We start from the raw sequence: 20,555 nt of genomic DNA on the forward strand, positions 1-20,555 counted from the left end.
ATACGGTCTTACTTCCGATTTTTTTTACTGTGAACTGATTTGCATGAAATTTTGGAATTAGCCTCATCTTACCCTTAACTTCAAAAGTGAAAATGATCTGAACTCCGCAACCACCCTAGGGCTGGTTGCCACCCCTTTTCGGGGGTGTTTTTTTTTTTTTGCTAAATAAACTCGGATATCGATAGAAAGCCAAATTTTATGTAAAGTTATCTATAAAGTCTTTAAAAAAATCCAATACTTTTCAAGCTATTGGCAATGAGGGTTTTCTCTAATTTTTCTGCCACGGTGTGGCGCCACGTATGCGTCTGGTCCAAACAGCTGTCAAATAGTATGGAATTGTAGGGTCCGAACTAATTGTTTATTGAAATTCTGTTATATTGGAAGTATTATTGATTTTATTATGGACTACGGTTGGAATAAGTTTTCCGAACTAAAAATTGAGCTTAGAAAGAGGGGTGCAAAAGTCACTGGTACTAAGGAAAAGCTCGTTGAACGGCAGATAACGCAACGTACTAGAATTTGTTTACACAATATGATTTAGTTTTTTTATCTACTCAACTGTAATTGTAAAACACTAATGCAGTGCCTTAATTATACAATAAAAATCACTAAAATCGTTCACGGTTCATAGTAAAGATCATTGACATGTAAAGATAAGCACTTTGACGGGTACTTGGACCTGACGCCTCGGTGCTGCCACCTCGTGGACGCCATTTTAGAAAACCCTCATTGAAAACTTTTTTCATCGGTTTTTTACAAATATCTCCAAAAATATACGTTATATCGAAAATTTTATAAAGAATAAAATTGTAGCAGGTAAAACAATGAACAATTAGATTTTTTATAAAGTGTTCTAAGTGCAATACTATAGAATAGCTAGACATTAAAGATCAAAGTCGTTTTTTATTTTGTCTGAAATTTGATCGATTCGATCGATTTTTGAGAATAAAAAAAATATTCCCAAGAAAGTGGAAATTAGGATGATTATTGACTGTTCAGGGGCCCGATTCTCCTAATTGTACTTAAGCGACCGATTCACATTCGACTGCGATCCAATCACGACTCGATTACGATTCCGCTATTTTTTCTTTGAAATAAACGTTTTTATCCTTTTCTGTCATTCAATAATGAATCATTTTGTCTGCAAATGGTTTACGATTGCAATATGATTGTGGAGGAAACTACCGTATAGACCAAAATTACCAAAATAGCAGACCAATCGCAAACCAATCGTATGTCGTTGGAATACGATTGGTCTTATATGTATTAGTAGCAGAATGCCCGTTAAGGTTAAAACTGCTATTGCGATTCGATTTCTATTTCAATGTTGACATTATTACCTTAGGAGAATCGGGCCCCAGGACTTCAAAGTTAGCGATAAAAATCTTAATTTTCTCTTAAACTACAATATTTATTATTTGAGTACATAAAATAAATACCTATGTTGCATTTTAAAGAGAATGTTTTCTGACTAAGGTTTCCTCTTGTGTGTTGCGAATAAAATAACAGATGGGTGTAGTACCTATACAAGGTTTGTATTGCAACCATTTCTTATACCCGATTGCCAAAGAGGGTTGTGTTTTCTTTATTTTATTTTTGTGAGTAGCTGGATAAGTGCCTCATTAGCGCATTGGATTGTTATCTGTTATGTTGGTTATAAGGTTGATGAATAAATAAATATTTTAGGATCCCACTACTGTCTTATGAGGGCTACCGCGTATAAATCGCTTGTGTGGCGCGAGGTCTTCGAAACGTCAAATGCCACTGTTTTTACGCGCGCGGGTTTATTTTTCGAATTAAATTATTATTGCGAATATTTAACAATACTTTAGATTAATTATGGCAAATACAGATTACGGATCTATAAATGTCACTGCTTTGACACACTTTTATCATTCGGAAACTTATGTCCGCCTTTCTTTTTCGAGCAAAACGGCACTGCGCAACACTGTGGCATCGCCAATACGTTCACACTATAGTTCTATTGTATTAAATATGATTTAACATAATCATCTAATGTAGATTATAAGTTTTGGCGCCCATAATACGAACTTTGATTGCCGTAGTTTAGGACCTCACGCTACAGTTGCGCTATCTGGTGAAACAAAAAACGGTAGCCCCCATTGGATCTAATTCAACAAATAGAAAGTAAGGCCGCCTTGAGACTAGAAGAAAGGTTTTACTCACGCAACTACATAGGTAGGTATACTACCTTACATAATTTAGATTTTGTAAATGTAAAATCCCTTCGAAAATTGCTAATAGTAATTCCTTAGAACTTCTTACAAGTTAATTTTTACGGAAGCAGTCGAGTATATAAATGTGCAATCATTATCTCGTATGGAAAATAAAACCATTGATAAAATAACAATTATTTTTATTTGTTAGCCAAATAACAATTGGATTTTTAATTATTAGTATATGTATATCAAGTGACTATGCCGGTCGCTATTGATGGCTGCGAATTAAACCTAATATGTAAAGTAAGGCGTAGAGCACTGCGCCGCGCCACCACAAGGCACCAGCCTCCGGCTTCCGTGTGCTACGACCAGCAGGCGGAGTGACGCGCCACTACACGACAGCTCGCTCGTCCTTTTACCATACATTGAGCAAAGGTAAATACATTACCTACGACACATAAATCATTATCTAAAAGAAAATACATATTCAATGTAGGTCTTATAAATGTATACCTATTACTTTTTACATAAAAAGGGATTACAAAAATTAGCTATTTTGAATATATTCACCATTACTTCAATTATAAAACAAGTCCTCTGTCACATCTGTCCATTCATTACTTTTCCCAATTTACATACACCATATTTAAAAAATCACCATATTACATATTATTTGTGTAGTAGATAGCATCCCTCGCTGGATAAAAATTATGCACATAGCTCTGATCATTCAATACAGAACAGAGGCCCGATTCTCCTAAGTCAGTGGTTCTTAACCTTTTTGTCTTGCCGGGGACCACCACATTGGTTTAGCTAAATTGAGGGTTCTTTGATAAAGAATACAAGCACACTTTAAAATTAGCACTCATTTCTTAATTATTTAGCTAAAAACAAAAATTTACAGATTTTAATGTAATGTGATTTTTGTGATAAACAATTGTTTATATGCAGTTTCCAAAAGCGCGAGCGAAGCGACCGCGAAATTTTTTTCGGACTCAAACAAAAAATTACGTAAAATGTGGCCCAAACGTACTTAACTTTTTGTTTGTTGACAAATGCAAGTGTGAGGGCACATAGTCTCTGAATACGCGAGCGAAGCGAGCGCGAAATTTCAATTATTTTTAAAAAACTCAAAGCCAAAGTTACTTATAATGTAGCCCAAACATATTTTTTTTTCTGTTAGACAAGTAAGATGGATATCTTAAATACGTCCATTCGAAAACCCCTGTTCGCATAGATAAGTCGTTAAAAATAAAGTTAGACATACGTCGCGAAGCAATGCTTCGCGGACCACTTGGAATGCCTCCAGGGACCACCAGTGATCCGCGGACCACCGGTTAAGAACCACTGTCCTAAGTTAATAATGTCAAAATCGAATAGAAATTGAATCGCAATAGCAGTTTAACCATATCGGGCATTTTGCTACTAATAGATCAATTGTATTCCAACGACATTCAATTGGTCTGCTATTTTGGTCTATTCTATACGGTAGTTTGCTCTACAATCATATTGCAATCGTTAATCATTTGCAGACAAAATGATTCATTATTGAATGACAGAAAAGGATAAAAACGTTTATTTCAAAGAAAATATAGCGGAGTGTCACATACGCTTCAATCGTAATTGAGTCGGGATTGGATCCTAGTCGAATGTGAATCGTATGTCGCTTGAGTAAGATTAGGAGAATCGGGCCCCTGTACTCCATCTGAGTAAGCATTTATCTAAACAGCGACATCTCTCGGTAAAATCTTATCGACGCCGAGGTCGGAATACGATAAATAAACGGTTATATCCTTTTCTGTGATTCAATAATGGATCATATTATAATGTAAATTATTTACGATTGCAATATGATTGTAGAGCAAACTACCGTGTAGACCAAATGGCAGACCAATCGCAAACCAATCGAATGTCATTGGAATACAAGGTCTTATATTAGTAGCAGAATGCCGAGTTGAGCAGAGTTGAGCCCCGGGAGAGGTGAGTTGCCTCCCGAGCGGCGGCCGACACTCAGCGGTTTAATACAAGCGGACCACAAGTTATAGCCTCTGTGACGATTAAACATATCTACGATATTTTAGTATTATATATTACGATAATAGATAATTTACTTACAAGCTTCCCTCGCAATACAAGGCAAATACGAGACGCTCCCGGCTAATAATATCATATGGATATTCCATATCGCTGATATGGATAATACCATCGATTTTTAAACCAGGTACATATGTGAAAAACGGGAAACTCTAGGAAGTATAATAAAATATAATCATACATTAAATTGTCCACTGCACGTCATGGAACTAGTCTCGTCTGGGCTATGTAGTGTAGTGGTATTAATACTTTAAGTACTATTTATTCCATCACATACCATAAGCGTTATATTTTTATAAACTGCAACATAACTCTACATGTTGGCAACATTGCCAGTTTCGACACTGCAGTGCAAATGCTCCAAGTCTAACTATCCAATTTGACCATGAATACATCCATACGATTAATGATTACGTTATTCTACAATGTACAGTTTACAGTAAGGGAGATCCATTTCACTTGGACAGTTACTAGCAACAATCTACAAGGACGGCATAATTTTGTTTCAAAGTTCGAAACATTTGTCCTAAAATGTGGATGACAGTACAATATAGTACAGTTACAATATAGTATCTGACTTCATTGATTCAAATAGTTTTTATTGTAGTAGCCAGTATTAGCGTAAAATAAATTGTACTAAATAAAAAGGTAAAAGTTCACAAGAAGCGTCAAATGTGTAGTGAGGCACCGCGTGCTAACAGCGGCACGCGGTGTAGTCTCGCTCGAATCAATATCCCAATCCTTCGAACATCCTTACATGGGCTTCTATATATCAACATTATTTGGCATTATTTAAAAGAAAGGTTGGTAGATAATATTCATAATTTGATAATAATGTATATTAACATATTATAATACATATGTGAAAATAACTATTGTGGCTAGAAGTCAAACACTTTATTTGACAAGATACCACAAAAAAAATAATAACAATAGACATCATTATGATAATTATATTACATTAATATTTTACTTATACAAAATATATGTTTTATTATAAAAAAAGTTCTCTTATTTACACGTGTCTTCATTAAATGTAGTTATTTACAGGTATTATGAACAAACCGAGATCTACAATAATACTATGTGTGGCGGCGCGGGCAGCGTCACGTCAGTCGGCGCCGACTCGCGGCCGTCACGACTGCCTGCTTATTGTACTCATATTTACTACACACCATCGTGTTAATGCATTAGCTTAACGCCTATATTTACAAAAAAAATACGCTCCTTACATTAAATGCGCAAAACCTCAACCATCAAAAACGATTTTAAATGTAATTGAGCAGATTCTAAGAGAAAAGAGTAATTAAATTACTAAGTTCTACTGGCAATTCTGATTATTTCTTGCGTCTGTAAAGACGCGGCGACGCGACGTGATGACTTATTGACATATTAATATATAGTCAAGGCAAATATTATGTAAAAGCTTTTTGAAAAATGTAACCCATGTTTGAAAGTGGTTTAATTGATTCTGCTCATAGTTCCGATCAAACTACATATTTTCAGGTTGAGCGCATTCAACGTTACACGATGCATAGATTAACTCAAATCAGGTATTCGTGTTAAAACTAAGTGATACAATAAAATTTGATAATAATATTTTTGGGACCATGATTGAAGTGTACAAAATTATTATAAAATTATTGAATTGATGCTATAATAATTAATATCAAAGTGTAAGACCAAAATATGTAAATACATATATAAAAATAAATGTCTTGGTCTAAGCACACCGGGCTGGCACGGCAAAGGAAATACGTTTGTCAAAAGTAAATCAAACTTATGTCGGACGAATACAAAATAACATGAATTGAATGTGCGGCAGACCGTCGCGGCTGCTCACTGTCCAGGAGACACCAGTCTGCTGAGCAGCCGGCGGCAGACCGTCGCGGCTGCTCACTGTCCAGGAGACACCAGTCTGCTGACCAGCCGGCGGCAGACCGTCGCGGCTGCCCACTGTCCAGGAGACACCAGTCTGCTGACCAGCCGGCGGCAGACCGTCGCGGCTGCTCACTGTCCAGGAGACACCAGTCTGCTGACCAGCCGGCGGCAGACCGTCGCGGCTGCCCACTGTCCAGGAGACACCAGTCTGCTGAGCAGCCGGCGGCAGACCGTCGCGGCTGCTCACTGTCCAGGAGACACCAGTCTGCTGACCAGCCGGCGGCAGACCGTCGCGGCTGCCCACTGTCCAGGAGACACCAGTCTGCTGAGCAGCCGGCGGCAGTGGGCCACACCGCGACCGCATGCGTCACTGCCGCGTACGAGCCGGGTTTCATTTTTGTATTGGGCTGAACACCTCGATGCTTCGCAGAGTTCTTTAGACAAATGAGCGTGAAGTGTGCGAGTGCCGGCTCAGCACGCCAGCGCCTGCTCAGCACGCCAGCTCCGCCACGTCGGCGGCCGCCAGGCGCGGCTCGGCCGACACCAGGCGCAGCGAGAAGCTGTCCAGCGACAGCGGCGGCCCCGGCAACACTTCCACGTTGCCCGCGTTCGCCTGCACAACATATCTTACGTTTCTATTTGTCTTTTGATTAATAAATAATGTCGGGACACCTTTTCGCACACGTCGGTTAGCCCCATGGTAAGTTATTAATTAACTTGTGTTATGGGTGCTAACACAATTGATAAACTACATATAGCTACATATATACATATTTATAAATACATATTGTAACACCCAGACCACAGCTAACAAGCATGCTCATCACACAAATGTCGACCGAGCCGGGAATCGAACCCGGGACCTCAGGTTCGGCAGTCCGGCATGGTGACCATTGCGCCATCTAGGTCAAATATCAGAATAGAGTTTAATTATTTGAATGATTTTATCTGTTTTTTTTATTCTATTTTAGTAACACTGTATAGTTTTAGTTTGTTTTGATTATGTGTGAATGATGTGGTCGCTTATAATTGGGATCGTTCATTTCACCTACCTATACTGTCAACTAATGCAACTGTATAGTTTCTGTTGGCAAACCAATAACTAAATAAATAAAATGTGATCACAAAACAAAAAGAGTCACTCGGTGTAAATTTCAACTAACAATAACTTTTTTTGCGGAATGAATTTCAATTTTGTCGAGCGATGCGGGAGGAGGCAACAAGGCTATAGTTACCAGGAAGAGCGTGGCGAGGAAGACGCGCGACACGTCGGCGGGCGCGGCGGCGGCGTCGCGCAGCAGGTCGCGGAAGGGGCGCGGGCGCGGACACAGGCGCGCCAGCACGGCGCCGCCCAGCGCGCGCACGTCCAGCGCGCGCGCGCCCGCCGCCGCCCGCGCCAGCACGCGCGCGCGCCAGCCCGCCGCCTCGGCCGACGCGTCCGACCCCACCGAGCTCTGCTCGAAGAACCCGTCGTCGTCGCTGTCCGCCCGGCTCGCCTCCGCCGTGGCCGCCGCCGCCTCCGCGCCGCTCCACCCCAGGAACTCTGTGGACCGCGACGCGTCGTACTATATTTTGCTTTTGCTACTCGCTCCCTATGATTGATTTTAATGGTACGTTCACACGCGCGCGTTCAAATCGACATTCAACGGGCACAGTCACGTTCACGAGCGTGTAAACGGTACGCCCGAGCCCGTGAACGCGCCCGTGCCCGTGAATGCCGCGAATCGGGCGAGTGTCGGTTTTTTGGCAAAGTTCAAAGGATGAATGTGCGGGCGCCCGGCGACTGTTTACACGCGCGCGGGCAGTCAGTCTCTCCTGCGCTTTCGGGACGAGTGGATCTTCATTCAACGTTGCTAAGAAAATCGCTACGATTGGAGATTACAACATGACGGAATTGTCAACGTCGTTCATCATTTTGTTTCTTTTTCCAATAAAAATAAGTTAAGCCAAAGGATATGGCAGCAACAACACCGAGGTCCTCGCTGCTCGCCATTCTTGCACTGACTGACACGACGGCGTGCGTGTGAACAGCTTGAATGTCCGCCTGCCCGCGACGGGCTGCACGCCGCGCAGCCCGCCAGGAAGCCCGCCGGGCTGCGCGGCAGCGTGTAAACGTAGCTTTACTTGACGAGCAAAAAATACAGTGAAACTATTCCTAAAGCACTAATTGAAAGTTTAGTTACATCTTTCAATAACAATATTGCTCACCTGCGCGTGAATCCGGATCCAGTTCGCGAAGGCGCCGTCGCTCGCTCAGGATATCGCTCTTTCGTTTCCCGACAACTTTTTTTATCCATTTAGAGGGAACGCTAAATTCCTCTATCACCATCAATCTTTGCCGCAACTCTGTAATGTACGAAATACATGCAACTTATTTTGCAAAAGCTTCCAATGGAAAGAAATATAATGGAAAGTCCGCACGCACCTTCTCCTATGGTGATCCTCACGCTTCCTTCCACTATATCATCGATGTGGGCTTCGCTTCGCCTCTTCTTCCCTCTCCTGGGCGGGTGCTGCGGCGTCAGGTCGACCAGCGAGCCGGACACGTCAGCGATGGCAGAGTCGGCCGCGGAGTCGGCTGCGCAGTCAGCGGAGCAGTCGGCAGTGCAGTCGAGCGCGGCTATGGGTGGCAGCGGCGTGCTGGCGCGCTGCGGCGGGCCGGGCGCGTCGGGCGCGTCGGGCGCGTCGGGCGCGGCGGGCGCGGCGGGCGCGGCGGCGTCGAGCGCGGCCTGCAGCTGCAGCAGCGAGATGGGGCGCAGCGCGCGCGGCTGCTCGGCGCCGTGCTCCAGCTCGTCCACCAGCAGCCCCCTCTGCCGCCACACCGTAACATCGTTAGTACACACCACCACCTAGCCGCGACACTCGTCCGATACCTCGACCTCCACCCTATGGATGCCTCATCCATTATCGTCTCATAACGAATTCCCTCTTTTTTTGGAAGGAAAGTTAAATTGTGATTTGACGGGTTGAGGTCAGAATACGCCTGCCTAAGGCGCAAAAAATTGGTGCTCAGTTGCATCCGGCTTGACTAGAGAGACCGTAAGCCGACTAGGGGCGCCCGTCCCAATTGAAAGTGGAAGCATAACAAAAGTTGAACTTGCAGCTCCGACTGAACAAATAAATTAACTTAAGAAACGTTTCAATTAAAAAAAAAACACTTTATATGAAAATGCTGTGCGGTATTTGAGCTAGTTGTCGGTTAAGTAGTGAGCAATACGAACGTGCAGGCGCCACGCGACTTGGAAGTCGCTGAGCAGGCCGATGGGCTCGCCGTCGTAGTCGTGCAGCGGCGCGTCGGCGTCCGTGATGACGCGCGGCTCCAGGTCGATGTAGAGGCGCGGCAGCGTGGGCGGCGGCCGCGCCGGCGCCGCGTCGCGCCGCGCCGTGGCGCTCATCGTCAGCTCGATGTGCTGCAGCTCGCCGCTCAGCCACGAGCTGGGGCGGCGACGGCGGCGCGGGCCCGAGTCAGCCGCGCCCGCCTCGGCCTCGGCCGCGTCAGCCGCGCGCGCCTCGGCGGCGCTGGCCTGCAGCGCCTCGCTCACGTCCAGCACGTGCTGGTACAGGAAGTCCACCTTGCGCCCGTAGATGTTGGCGGACTGCTGCAGCAGCAGCGCCAGCTCCGCGAAGTTGGGCGCCACGGCGTCCGCGGCGCTGGCGTCCTCGCCCGCGTCCAGCGCGCGCAGCCCCGCCTCCGTCAGGTACTCCTCCAGCAACTGCCACACACCACCGCACCGTCAGCGTCGCTGCTCGACTTATTCCACATGTCCATTCTAGATTGTGCTATACATGTAGCTTTGCAGTAATAATATAACTGGCCTAGCTTACACTTCAGAGTAACATATAAGCAAATTCAAATTCTATATTTATAGAATACTAGCTGGTGTCCGCGACTTCGTCTGCGCAGGTTTAGTATTTCGAACAATATGTTTACAAATTGTAGCCTATGTGTTATTCTGATGTATAAGCTATATTATTGTAAAGTTTCATTAAAATCGATTCAGTAGTTTTGCGTGAAAGAGTAACAAACATCCATACATACAAACTTTCGCGTTTATAATATTATAGTAGGATAGATGCGTTAACACGATGTTATAAATGACTATAAATAATATCGACATACTTAGGCTCACGTAATACCTTCAGCGGATACTCAGTAATACCTAGATTAGTTTTCAATAGCATAAGTCATATTTTTACATGCCATTTAGGCAGAATGCACACAGGTCAAATAAAATTGTAACACCTAATTGTAAGATTACCTACATTTTATGCAAATAAATAAATCCAAAAAAAAAATCTAAGGGCTAGACAAAACCACAGCAGACTCAGAATATCGCCGTGGATTATACTAGCTCTATCTCTATTAGGTGACAGGTCCCACGAAGGTGTTCACACCCTGGACAGAGCTGTCATCCATGGCCTCACACTGTGCAAGGCACCACCTAGAATTCATGTATGGGCCATACAAGTCAAGAAGCTTCGTAGAGTTGCATAAATTTTATACAATAGGGTAGTTTCCTAAAAAATAATAATTAGTCCGTCTTGTAGATTGTCCAAAATTAAGCGATACGTATTTTTTCTTTTTTAAATTGGATCAGAACTTGTTAAGATATAGCGTGTTAACGTTGAGTGTGACGTCACAAGTTGCTACAATTTTCAGGACACTGTGACGTAAGAGGCCCCCACTCCTAATTTTTGAAGCGTATTATCTTTGTCATTTTATGTTTAATTAAAAAAAGAAAAAATACGTATCCAATATTTTTTGATTATCTAAAAAGCGGACTAAATATTATTTCATTATTTCGACCCTGGAAACTACCCTATTCCAGCACCTTCAAGAGTCACATAAGTGGCACGGATTCATAGGCCTTTTTATAATCTATCTGGCATCACCTTAGACCTACAATATTTTTTATTAATACCAATGGAAAAAGATACATTGTCAGAAGCAATTTCATTAATATTTTGATGTCTGGTCTATTACTAATCTGTACTAAATTATGCTCAAGTTTCTTGTTTGATTGAACACAGTTGTCTCAGAAACTACCTTCTAGGCCAGTGTTGAAAAATGACTTCTCAAGAAAGTTTTAATCTGGTTGTGCAAAGAAGTGAGAACAGAGCCTTTGGTTGAGATACAATAGTAAAATTGTAATTTAATCCACTTTATCTCTCATGGGGATGTTCTACCTAGGATAATGTGGCAGGCGATTGGAGGCAACATGCCAAATGTAATGACGTTGGTTTTAGTGCAGAGAGAAAGGAACACATTTTTGTTCAGTCTTGTTGTGTTTAATGCAAATTTAGTATAGAAATAATGTTTGGCAATCCCTTTCTCTTCTACCAAATATTTTTGATGAACTACAGTTCTTCAAAAACTTTATCAAAGGAACTCTAATTAAAAAGTGTGGTATAATAAATTGAGACCATGTTGACAATAGAGATTTATAGCACTCATTAATCTCTATAAATGTGGCTACCATTGCATTTTTAGTGAAGCATCTCATTGCCATTGTAGCTGAGTCTACGTGTATGTACAATATTATTTATGGAAAAAGTTGCCATGGAGTTTCTTGCCATTCTCGGCGGGATGAACTGTGCAATGTGCTATTGAAGGAATTTTCAAAAGAAGCTGCAAAGAACTATTCGAAACAAAAACATTTGACTTTGCCAAAAAAAAATATGTCTACTTACACTAACCCTTAACCAATTTTTAAATCAGATTTAAACAATTATTACAAATTTCTTGTGTTTGTCAATACTACAGACTGTCTGTAACAGACAAAATAGCAATAATCATTTGCAAACAAACTAAACTAATGTACATGTTTACTACGGTATATTGAGTGTTTTTTTGTGAAAACCTTTATCAAATTGACATGTGCAGGAGAAACAAGCAGAGAGTACATACAGACAGACTGGGTCAAGGACGGCTTCACTGGCCTGGTTGGCTGCTGCTGTTTACACAGCCTGATAGCAATATACTGATTCCAGTACAGTTTATACATTATTTTTTACTATTAGCAATACATCATCAATCTCAGTATGTTATGGGTAGTTCCCTCACAAAGACAGCTCCAAGATTTCATATAAAAATTCAATAATTTGATGAGGAAAGTATTTTATTGCTCATATCTAACAAAAATTGCAGCAAATGACTATTTACATCAATGTTTCACCCAACTATGCCCCATCCATCTTGTAAGTGACAGTGGAGATCACAGCTTGACGTCACTAACTCAAGTATCGTTTGTATTGAACTTCCTTATGTAACCTCCACACAGTAATGCAGGCTGCATGTGTGTGCCAGTCTTATTCCCTCACTAAATTGTCATTCTGGGTTCCAACAAGTGTACACATGATTGATAAAATCATGTAGTGCAGTCACATCAACCCAAGCTTTCTACCAAAAAATGTTTCTTGTTTGTTTGTAAACAGCTTTGACCACTTCAGTGCTCAGAATCTATAGCCCATTGGTTGTTACCTATGAGATGATAGATACTTGATAGAATATTACAATTATTGAAAGTGAATGTATTGTCTTGACAAATCACTAAAAATGATGCATGAGCTATAGCAATGCATGGTTTAGGCGCGTGTCGATAGTTAACATAATAGCAATCTCTAATGGAATGACGAAGGTCAGTGAATCAATGGTTGCAATGAACAACTACGTGTGGTGCAGCCAGACAACGCAATGCACCGGCGCATGGAGGTGTGAGGACTCACCGCGCTGAGGTCCGTGTCGAAGCTCCGGCGGACGTCGCTGATGGGCTTCATCAGCTCCGCCACTATTTCTTCCAGTCTTTGGGAATTCATACTCCACCGTTTTTCTCTTCGGGACAAAAGTTGATCCCTGTAAATAGCGTCCTTTCATTGATAACATTACTGAAAGGCGTCGCGGTCGGCGGAATACTACACAACCACGAAGTTGTCCTACCCCAGTGGCGCGAAACTTCCTGTCAATAATCCTTTTTCAATTTTAGAAATTGCATTGCAAAATTAGCTCACGTCAATCCCTTTCTGGTTCATCAAACATCTTATTTACCTTTGGTGTTCAATACAGTCGGCGTCCATTTTACAAACATAGAATCGAACAAATAGGAAGAACGTAATAACAACGGTGGCCATTTATTTATGTTTTCGAGGGAAACATTCCGATCGCTGTCAAACAAAGCAGCGAACATTCGGTCCGGGCTGTTCGACGTTGTGAAACAGTCCCTTAAAATGTTTATGGATTTTGATGCTCCCCATAGACAAATCTTGAAATATGTACCTACGTATATTATTAGTTAATAATTATATATGTCTAAATTAAGCAATTTTTGTAATGGAATAAATAAATAAAACAATATTAATTCACATCACTATTTAATTTCATAGATTGTATTCCCCTGCTACCAATCCGGAATAATCCCAAATAATCCACATGAGTGGAATTTTCTCGTCAATAAGAATAATGGTTAAGTAGAAAGAGTAGAAAATAAGAAGAATATTTTTTTTTTAACTTTGGAAAGCTTTGGGCAGTGGTTAATTGTCTACATTTTTGTCTAGCTTTGCTACCTCCTTGCTAAAATACACATAGTTTAATCTGTGGTTGTCTCTGTCAAATTGTAAGGCATTGAACTTTGATTTGTTTGAAGTATATTTTTCAAAATAAATACCTGAATATTCTAATTGTGTAGTAATATTTAATTTAATGTTAACTTAAGGAAACCAAGGAACGAAAGTATTTTCTTTTAAATAGTGAATAGTTGTGTTAGAATCTTCTTAATATAAACCAGAGACATGAGTATGTCTCGGTGCTACTCGTTAATGAAATGCCTGCTAATACTTTTTAATATCATATTTTTGGTAAGAATCAGAATAAAACCATATTAACTTATTATCAACTGTTCCTTTTTAGTACCATCATTTGTATTTCGCTAACTTATAAAAAACAGTCCTTGAATCCCTATCGCTTAGAGGTCGACGCGATGCTCAAAACTCAAACTGTCTGTTTTTGCGATGTTTACTATATACGATTAACGAACGTCTCTGGTAAAAGATTTCGGACTGCAGAGCAGTAGTATTTATAGCTGTTCGTCGCGGTTTCATCCGCTCCCCGAGGAAATCCCGCACCCTGATAAAGTTTAGCCCACGCTCAGTGCGACAGTAGAGCTTCCTAACACTGAAGTAATTCAAATCGGTTCATTAGTTCAAGAGCCTATTCGATTCCAACAAACTTTCAATCAAGAACGTAAATAAATAACACTGGTCAACAGCATTTTTGGTGCAAAGGTGAAATATATCATTTCATATAGAATATTTGATACATAATCGAAGTCCAGAACATAAAGTTGCACTAGCAAGTCGGGATTAAGAGATATACCCCTCTTAAAGTACCAAAAACGTGTAAATATTGAGAAAGAAAACTCGCAAAAATATAAATTAAAATGGGGTTAATGCAGTGAAAGTAGTACTATATAATGCTTTAGAAATTACTAGAAAATTCTGCTGTCCCCAGATAATTACATCAAATTTCATTAAAAAACACGTTTTTGGTACTTTAAGAGGGATATATCTCTAAATCCCGAAGTGCAAGAGAAAAAAAAAATTGTTGACCAGCGTAATATGTATATGTTTTTTATAAAGTAGCTATATATTTTTTTATAGTCTCAATCCTTGTGCACATATTTTTAAAATGAAATGAGAAAAATGCTTAATTTTATTTCTGGGTGGGGAATACACAAAGCATCTACTAATTTGGTGGTGTCAAGCACTTGGTTATGACTGATACCAGTAGTTCAGTTTACCTGTTTAACTTCCTCATGAAGACAAGCTAATAGGGAAAAACATCAGCTACAACTGATAATGAAGTGTACAGACTATGTGTATATTTAAGCGTCATTGTACAGTATGCAGATGATTCATTTAACTGTAGTGTACAGCGCACAGCACTGATATAACTGTAAAGTGGTGGGAAACAGCTTGTGGAGTTGCATTGGTTGCAGTGCGTGGGCAGCTGCGCGTGCGGCTTCGCAGCGTGGGCGCTGTGGGACGGGCAGGGCGCGGAGAGCCCGGCGCGCGCGGGCTGCTGGCGGGCGCCGCGTGGGGCGGCGTGCTGGCGCTGGGCGCGCTGGCGGCGCTGTGCGGCGCGGCGCGCGGCTCGGCGCCGCTGCTGGCCGCCGCCTTCTGCCTGCTGGCGCTGACGGGCGTGGCGGCGGCGGCGGCGTGGTGGGGCGCGGCGCACCGGCCGCAGCTGCGCCGCGCGCTGCTCGACGCGCTGGACCACACCGTGCGCCACGAGTACGGCGTGCTGCCCTCGCGCACGCAGCTGCTTGATGTCATACAACAGGGGGTATGTCTGTCTTTGTCTGTCTGTCATACCGTCACTTGCACATTAAAGTTAAAGCTTCTTTAAATCTATTGCTGACTCATTCTTTGTCAACAAGATAAAAAGTGACAGCAATAGATTTAATGAAGCTTTAACTTTAAGTGTGCCAAAGACTGCCGCACAAAAGTGCATCATCTGCGTTGCACCTTGTCAAAATTGTTTATCCGCCCGCAGCCAGCCGACTGCCAGTTGCCGTTGCGATCAGTGGAATGCCGCTCGGCATAGTCTATTGCTTTTATCAATGTCAAACATTTTTAATAACATTTATGTAGAAATAAGTCAGAAAAGCTCAGGGAGGGCCACCAGGGCCAAAGCCATCCGGATTATTCAAAAAAGAGAAGAAACATAATGGGGTTTAGTCGCTAAGGGTCCATCACCCACAGCAGGAGGAATCATTTGATGAAACCCCACAAAAAAAAAGTTGTACTTAGGTTGTAGTTGTAATAGACAAACATATTTTTATTTTATTATAAATCAAAATCATTTATTTGCTCAAATAAGGTACAGAAGGTTGGTAAATTGTTGACAATGGTTCTCTGGGATGATGTATATTAGGCCGGGGCGTGTCCGGGGCGTGCCGGGTACGTGGCCGTTCGAGCCACGTCCCGGCCTAATACATATAAATCATCCCTAAGGGATCCCGGGCCGTGTCTGGAGCGTGCCGTGTACGTGGCTCGAACGGGGCACGGACGTGAAACGTTACATACATTTTGTATGACGAGCGCCGTTTGTGGCCCGGACGGGCCACGGCTGGGCCGCGTCCGGGCTGTAACTTCATACAAAATGTATGTAACGTTTCACGTCCGTGCCCCGTTCGAGCCGCGGACACGGCACGCTCCGGCCACGTCCTGGCCTAATATAAATCAACCCTTATTCTGCCTTTAATTTCGGCGTGCAAATATTAGTTACCTACATATTTTATTAATATTCATTTCATTTTATAAACAGTACTTATGATGTGAAAAATGTTATAGTTCGGCTAGGCGGCGCAGTGCGCTGTGCATAAAGTACATGTCCGTGTGCAGCTGCAGTGCTGCGGGTCGGCGGGCCCGCGCGACTGGCAGCACTCGGCGTGGGCGCGCGCGCAGGGCGGCGCGGGCGGCGCGCTGGACCTGTCCGTGGCGGCGCCGCCCGCCTTCTACCCCGTGCCCGCGTCCTGCTGCGCCGCGCCGGGCGCCGCGTGCGAGGCGGCGCGGCGCGTGGCGGCGGCCAGCGGCGGCGGCGCGGGCTGCACGCGCGCGTGCGGCGCGCGGTGCTGGCGGCGCTGGCGCGGCTGGCGCGCGTGCCGCTGGCGCTGGGCGGCGCGCTGCTGGCGCTGCACGCGGCGGCGCTGCCGCTGGCGGCCGCGCTGTGGCTGCGCGCGCACCCGCGTGTCTCCTACAAGGCTTAGGCTGCGTCGATGTGCCCGATGCGTCATCGCAAACGGAATTTAAGAAGATAAGCCCAAGAGAAGAAGTGCGTGTCGGACGAATGTACTCTTGTGTTCCAGAGGTGACATCGGTGAGCACTTGGTTTCCATCCGCGCATTTTGTATCAAGTCTTTGCCGTTAACCAGGATACAAATGACTATATCCGTCTGGCACACACTATTCATGGGAAATAAATAATCTAGTTTGTACCTGTAGAGCTTAACCAAATGTGTGTTAGATGTAAGTTGTGTTCGTTGTTTGTGGTGTATTTATTTAACCTGAGGAGCGTTTGGCGACACAGTCGGCGTGTACCGGACAGTAGGGGCGGCCACACGGTCACCACTCGTCTCTCAACGTCGGCTCGTGACTCGACTAAATGCTAATTAGGTATTTCATAATGTTAACAATGTTTGGTTGGTGTGTGCGTCGAGACCCCGACAGACTGCAGACTGGTCTGCAGCGCATCTGTGCCTTCACTAGCAGCTCTCTTTACTATAAGACAATCGTACAAATACTCACATTTGATCTCTGTCACTGCCATTTACTCAAGACTGTTAGACTTTATGTTGAGACTGATTTTTTTTTCATTAGTACTTAAGTTGTAACCAGTACAAATATTTTATAATTATAAGTTGTTGTATTTTTTTCAACGAGTCTATAAGCATAATTTATGAAATGAATACATACACATTTCTTAAATATTGGTACATATATTTTTTTTGTAATCAATTTTATGATTTATTAAGTATAGTTATCACCGACTAATGATATAAGTAATACGAGAACTCGCTACAGCCGATGGTTGTACGACTTGTTTGTGTGGCTTTTTGAACTTTTGCCACTGTGCAGACATCATTGGCCAAACGTCATTTGCTCGGTGGAAGAATGTATTTACTTTAATGATATTTTAAGACTGCTAATTGTTTTGAGATTTGATATTATAATTGATTTTGTAAGTAAGTAATAGTAAGTGTCAACTCTTGCCCGGACAGTTCACAGTTGTATAGCGTGCCTGGCTGGCACTGCCTCTGAGAGTAGAGCTGACGGCCGCACCGCAGCCGCCGCGCGGTGCTGCGGCGTCGCGCAAACCTTACTGAACACGTCCTGTAACAAATAAAACTTAATAAATGTGTCATTGTGTACATGCTGTTTTATTGAATTCGTGCTCGTGTGCGACACCCTATTTTTAAAACTTCGCTGTCTGTCTCCCTCTCATGAACCGTGAAAGTAAAAATTTCGAAATCACATTTACTATAACTATAAAAATAGTAAAAATACTGAAAACTAGTATAAAATCAATCAATTTAAGGGATTCTCATTTAAGAAGCGTGATTTTATAGATATGTCAGTCATACTACGAAACCTCCGTGCGCGAGTCCGACTCGCACTTGACCAGCATTTGTAAACGGTGATGTAGGGACTGGTGTTTGTATAAACCTTCGCCGCCATATATATTATCTCATATTCCGAGACGCCATTAAGTTTAGCATGAACCACAGCACATAGGTACCTACCTATTATAGTGGCAAGACAACAACTATGAAAATACCCAGTTTCATTTACTTACAGTAGAAGTATTTAGTAGGTGCCCATACGATGAGATATTCTTACTATTAAGTACTAGCTTACCTCATCAGATTGCCACATCTCGTGGGGTGGGAACTAGGTACATGGCGATTAATATTTCAAACCGGGCCAGTAGGTAGTTCCTGAGATTAGTGCGTTCAAGCAAACAAATATATACCGACTGACTCTTATTGTATAGATTCTGCTGAGGTGCTAGGTACTTCTATAATTCCAAGGTATTCGAGGCGCGGTATTCCTACGCCAAGTCCGTGTCCTGGCGTAGGTCGCCCACTCATTCTGTAAGTAATTGTCGTTCATTGGTATGTTAAGAGCTCGTAATTGGGGACAACGAGGCGCTCCGTGTTGCAGCGGCGCCCCGCCCCGCGACGCCGCTCTGCCCTCTTCCACGATCAACAAGTACCGCCAATGATCACCGATTGAAGGCAATCAAACGATGATGCAACTTCAACTAAACTTCTTTTGTATGGTAGGTACTATTTATGCTTCCCTATTTCTTGAATGTTGTCATAGATAGTAGATACCTACTTACCTGAAACATGCACACGGATGTTTCATAAAAATGCTGTATCTAGGTTGTCCGCTGGAAAAAACCATGTGACTAGGTATTTTACTGGAATTGAACAGCAGGTAAACGCATGTATGTATGTAGTACCTACCTAGCCTACGCGGAGGGCTAGTTACTTGCACAGTTTTGTTACCATCAGCGGGCTGGAAGATGACCAGACGATCCGGTGAACTGACTTTGGAGCACGCGACCTGCTTACAATAAAATTAACCATGATCATTTCTGACACATCAGCACACGGCCACTTTCATAGTGTGCTCTGTGCTTTATTAATGGTCATCATCGCGTAGCATACCTTATCGGATCTTAGACGTTAAACGAAATTGAAATTATATTGAATCCATTGATACATATGTACGTAGTTATAATTTCTTGGCCCATGTTAATCTGATATTAAAAAACCGGCCAAGTGTGAGTCGGAATCGCGCACGAAGGGTTCCGCACCATTAGAGGTATTTAGAAAATGAGCAAACAAAACACGTTTGTTGTGTAGCCCCCCAAAATATTTATTTTATTATAGTGGCAACAGAAATGCATCATCTGTGAGAAATTAAACTCTGTAACTATCACGGTTCATGAGATACAGCCTGGTGATAGACGGACGGATAATTTGTGCTTTACTAACATAGATTTAAGTAAACATTGTTACTAACCCATTGAGTCTTATGTTACTTGAAATAAAGATGTATTAAATTAAATTTCTGTCGCCGCTATAACAACAAATACTGAAAACTAGAATAAAATAGTTAAATATTTTGGGGGGCTCCCCAATCTCCAATACAACAAAGATTTTTTTTGCTCGATATCGATACCGGCAACAGGTATGTAGATGCTTGAAATATTCACAGAATATGGAATGTATTATAATTTATATTTGTTTGTTTGAACGCGCTAATCTCAGGAACTAGGTACTAGTCCGATTTGAAAAAAACTTTCAGTGTTTGATATCGAGGAAGGCTGATAACTTTTTATCTGGGTTCGTGCTGAGGCTCCCACGGGATGCGGGTGAAACCGCTTTCAGAAGCTTGTAAATAATAGTAGGTACGGAACTCTTCGTGCGCGAGTCCTACTCGCACTTGGTCGGTTTTTTTTAATACACAGACATGATTCAACAGAAGGGTTAGGCGTAATATAATAGTGACGGAGAACACTGATAATTTTTGAGGTGTTTTTCTAATGCGATGTCGTAAAATAGGAAACCCATTAGAAGGTAAACCTACTCGACACCGTAATTATCTACCTGTCTACCAGTTATAGTTTCGTCATTATAACTTAATTTTTATGTTTGAAAAGTAATTAAAATGCCTCTTAAAATCAGAGGCCGTCCGCTAAGTCCTCGTTGGACGTAAGATTTTTTTTGTCATAGGTTTGTGACATTAATCTCGGAGATAAGGTTCCTCCGGTACTAATCCCATTTTTTACCTCGATTGTGCAGTTGAAGACTCCTAGAAGAACACTAGCCTTAA

The 20,555-nt window shown here is 42.4% G+C and overlaps 2 protein-coding genes and 2 long non-coding RNA genes across 6 annotated transcripts; 2 read left to right on the plus strand and 2 right to left on the minus strand.

The window, feature by feature from the left end:
• Positions 1-263: 263 nt before the first annotated feature.
• Positions 264-2,371, plus strand: LOC135117117 (uncharacterized). The gene is made up of 2 exons (XR_010276657.1): positions 264-616; positions 654-2,371. It is a non-coding gene; the product is annotated as an uncharacterized LOC135117117 (long non-coding RNA).
• On the minus strand, positions 2,361-13,383 carry LOC126056059 (uncharacterized). Of its 3 annotated transcripts, XR_010276655.1 has the most exons (8): positions 13,201-13,383; positions 12,882-13,008; positions 9,377-9,868; positions 8,581-8,965; positions 8,364-8,501; positions 7,391-7,698; positions 4,399-6,768; positions 2,361-3,874 (listed from the first exon to the last, which is right to left on the minus strand). XR_010276655.1 is itself a non-coding variant. In XM_049847536.2 (7 exons), the coding sequence occupies exons 1-7, from the start codon at positions 13,281-13,283 to the stop codon at positions 6,646-6,648; spliced, it is 1,656 nt and encodes a 551-aa protein (XP_049703493.2). In that variant the 5' UTR covers positions 13,284-13,383; the 3' UTR covers positions 2,361-6,645. The 3 variants fall into 3 exon arrangements, 2 of the variants coding, with proteins under 2 accessions (XP_049703493.2, XP_049703494.2); XM_049847536.2 differs by having other exon boundaries at positions 2,361-6,768; XM_049847537.2 differs by having other exon boundaries at positions 2,361-6,768; positions 13,093-13,228.
• A 325-nt stretch (positions 13,384-13,708) lies between these two features.
• On the plus strand, positions 13,709-18,079 carry LOC110372810 (tetraspanin-10). Its single transcript, XM_049847540.2, is given in 5 exon segments — positions 13,709-14,006; positions 15,146-15,218; positions 15,221-15,492; positions 16,554-16,779; positions 16,782-18,079. Coding segments are annotated over 5 exon segments (774 nt in total). The 5' UTR covers positions 13,709-13,940; the 3' UTR covers positions 16,919-18,079.
• LOC135117120 (uncharacterized) lies at positions 17,895-20,313 on the minus strand. Its single transcript, XR_010276659.1, has 2 exons — positions 18,567-20,313; positions 17,895-18,041 (listed from the first exon to the last, which is right to left on the minus strand). It is a non-coding gene; the product is annotated as an uncharacterized LOC135117120 (long non-coding RNA).
• Between the last annotated feature and the right edge of the window lie 242 nt (positions 20,314-20,555).

The sequence above is a fragment of the Helicoverpa armigera genome, chromosome 7, assembly GCF_030705265.1.
Source record: "Helicoverpa armigera isolate CAAS_96S chromosome 7, ASM3070526v1, whole genome shotgun sequence".
NCBI lineage: Eukaryota > Metazoa > Arthropoda > Insecta > Lepidoptera > Noctuidae > Helicoverpa > Helicoverpa armigera.

Excerpts from the sequence above, each read along its gene's own strand:
- LOC126056059 (XM_049847536.2), bottom strand. The coding sequence starts at position 13,283 with ATGGCCACCGTTGTTATTACGTTCTTCCTATTTGTTCGATTCTATGTT. Across the intron at positions 13,009-13,200 it reads GACTGTATTGAACACCAAAG|GGATCAACTTTTGTCCCGAA; the intron begins GTAAATAAGATG and ends CGCTATTTACAG. Across the intron at positions 8,502-8,580 it reads GAGGATCACCATAGGAGAAG|AGTTGCGGCAAAGATTGATG; the intron begins GTGCGTGCGGAC and ends CGTACATTACAG.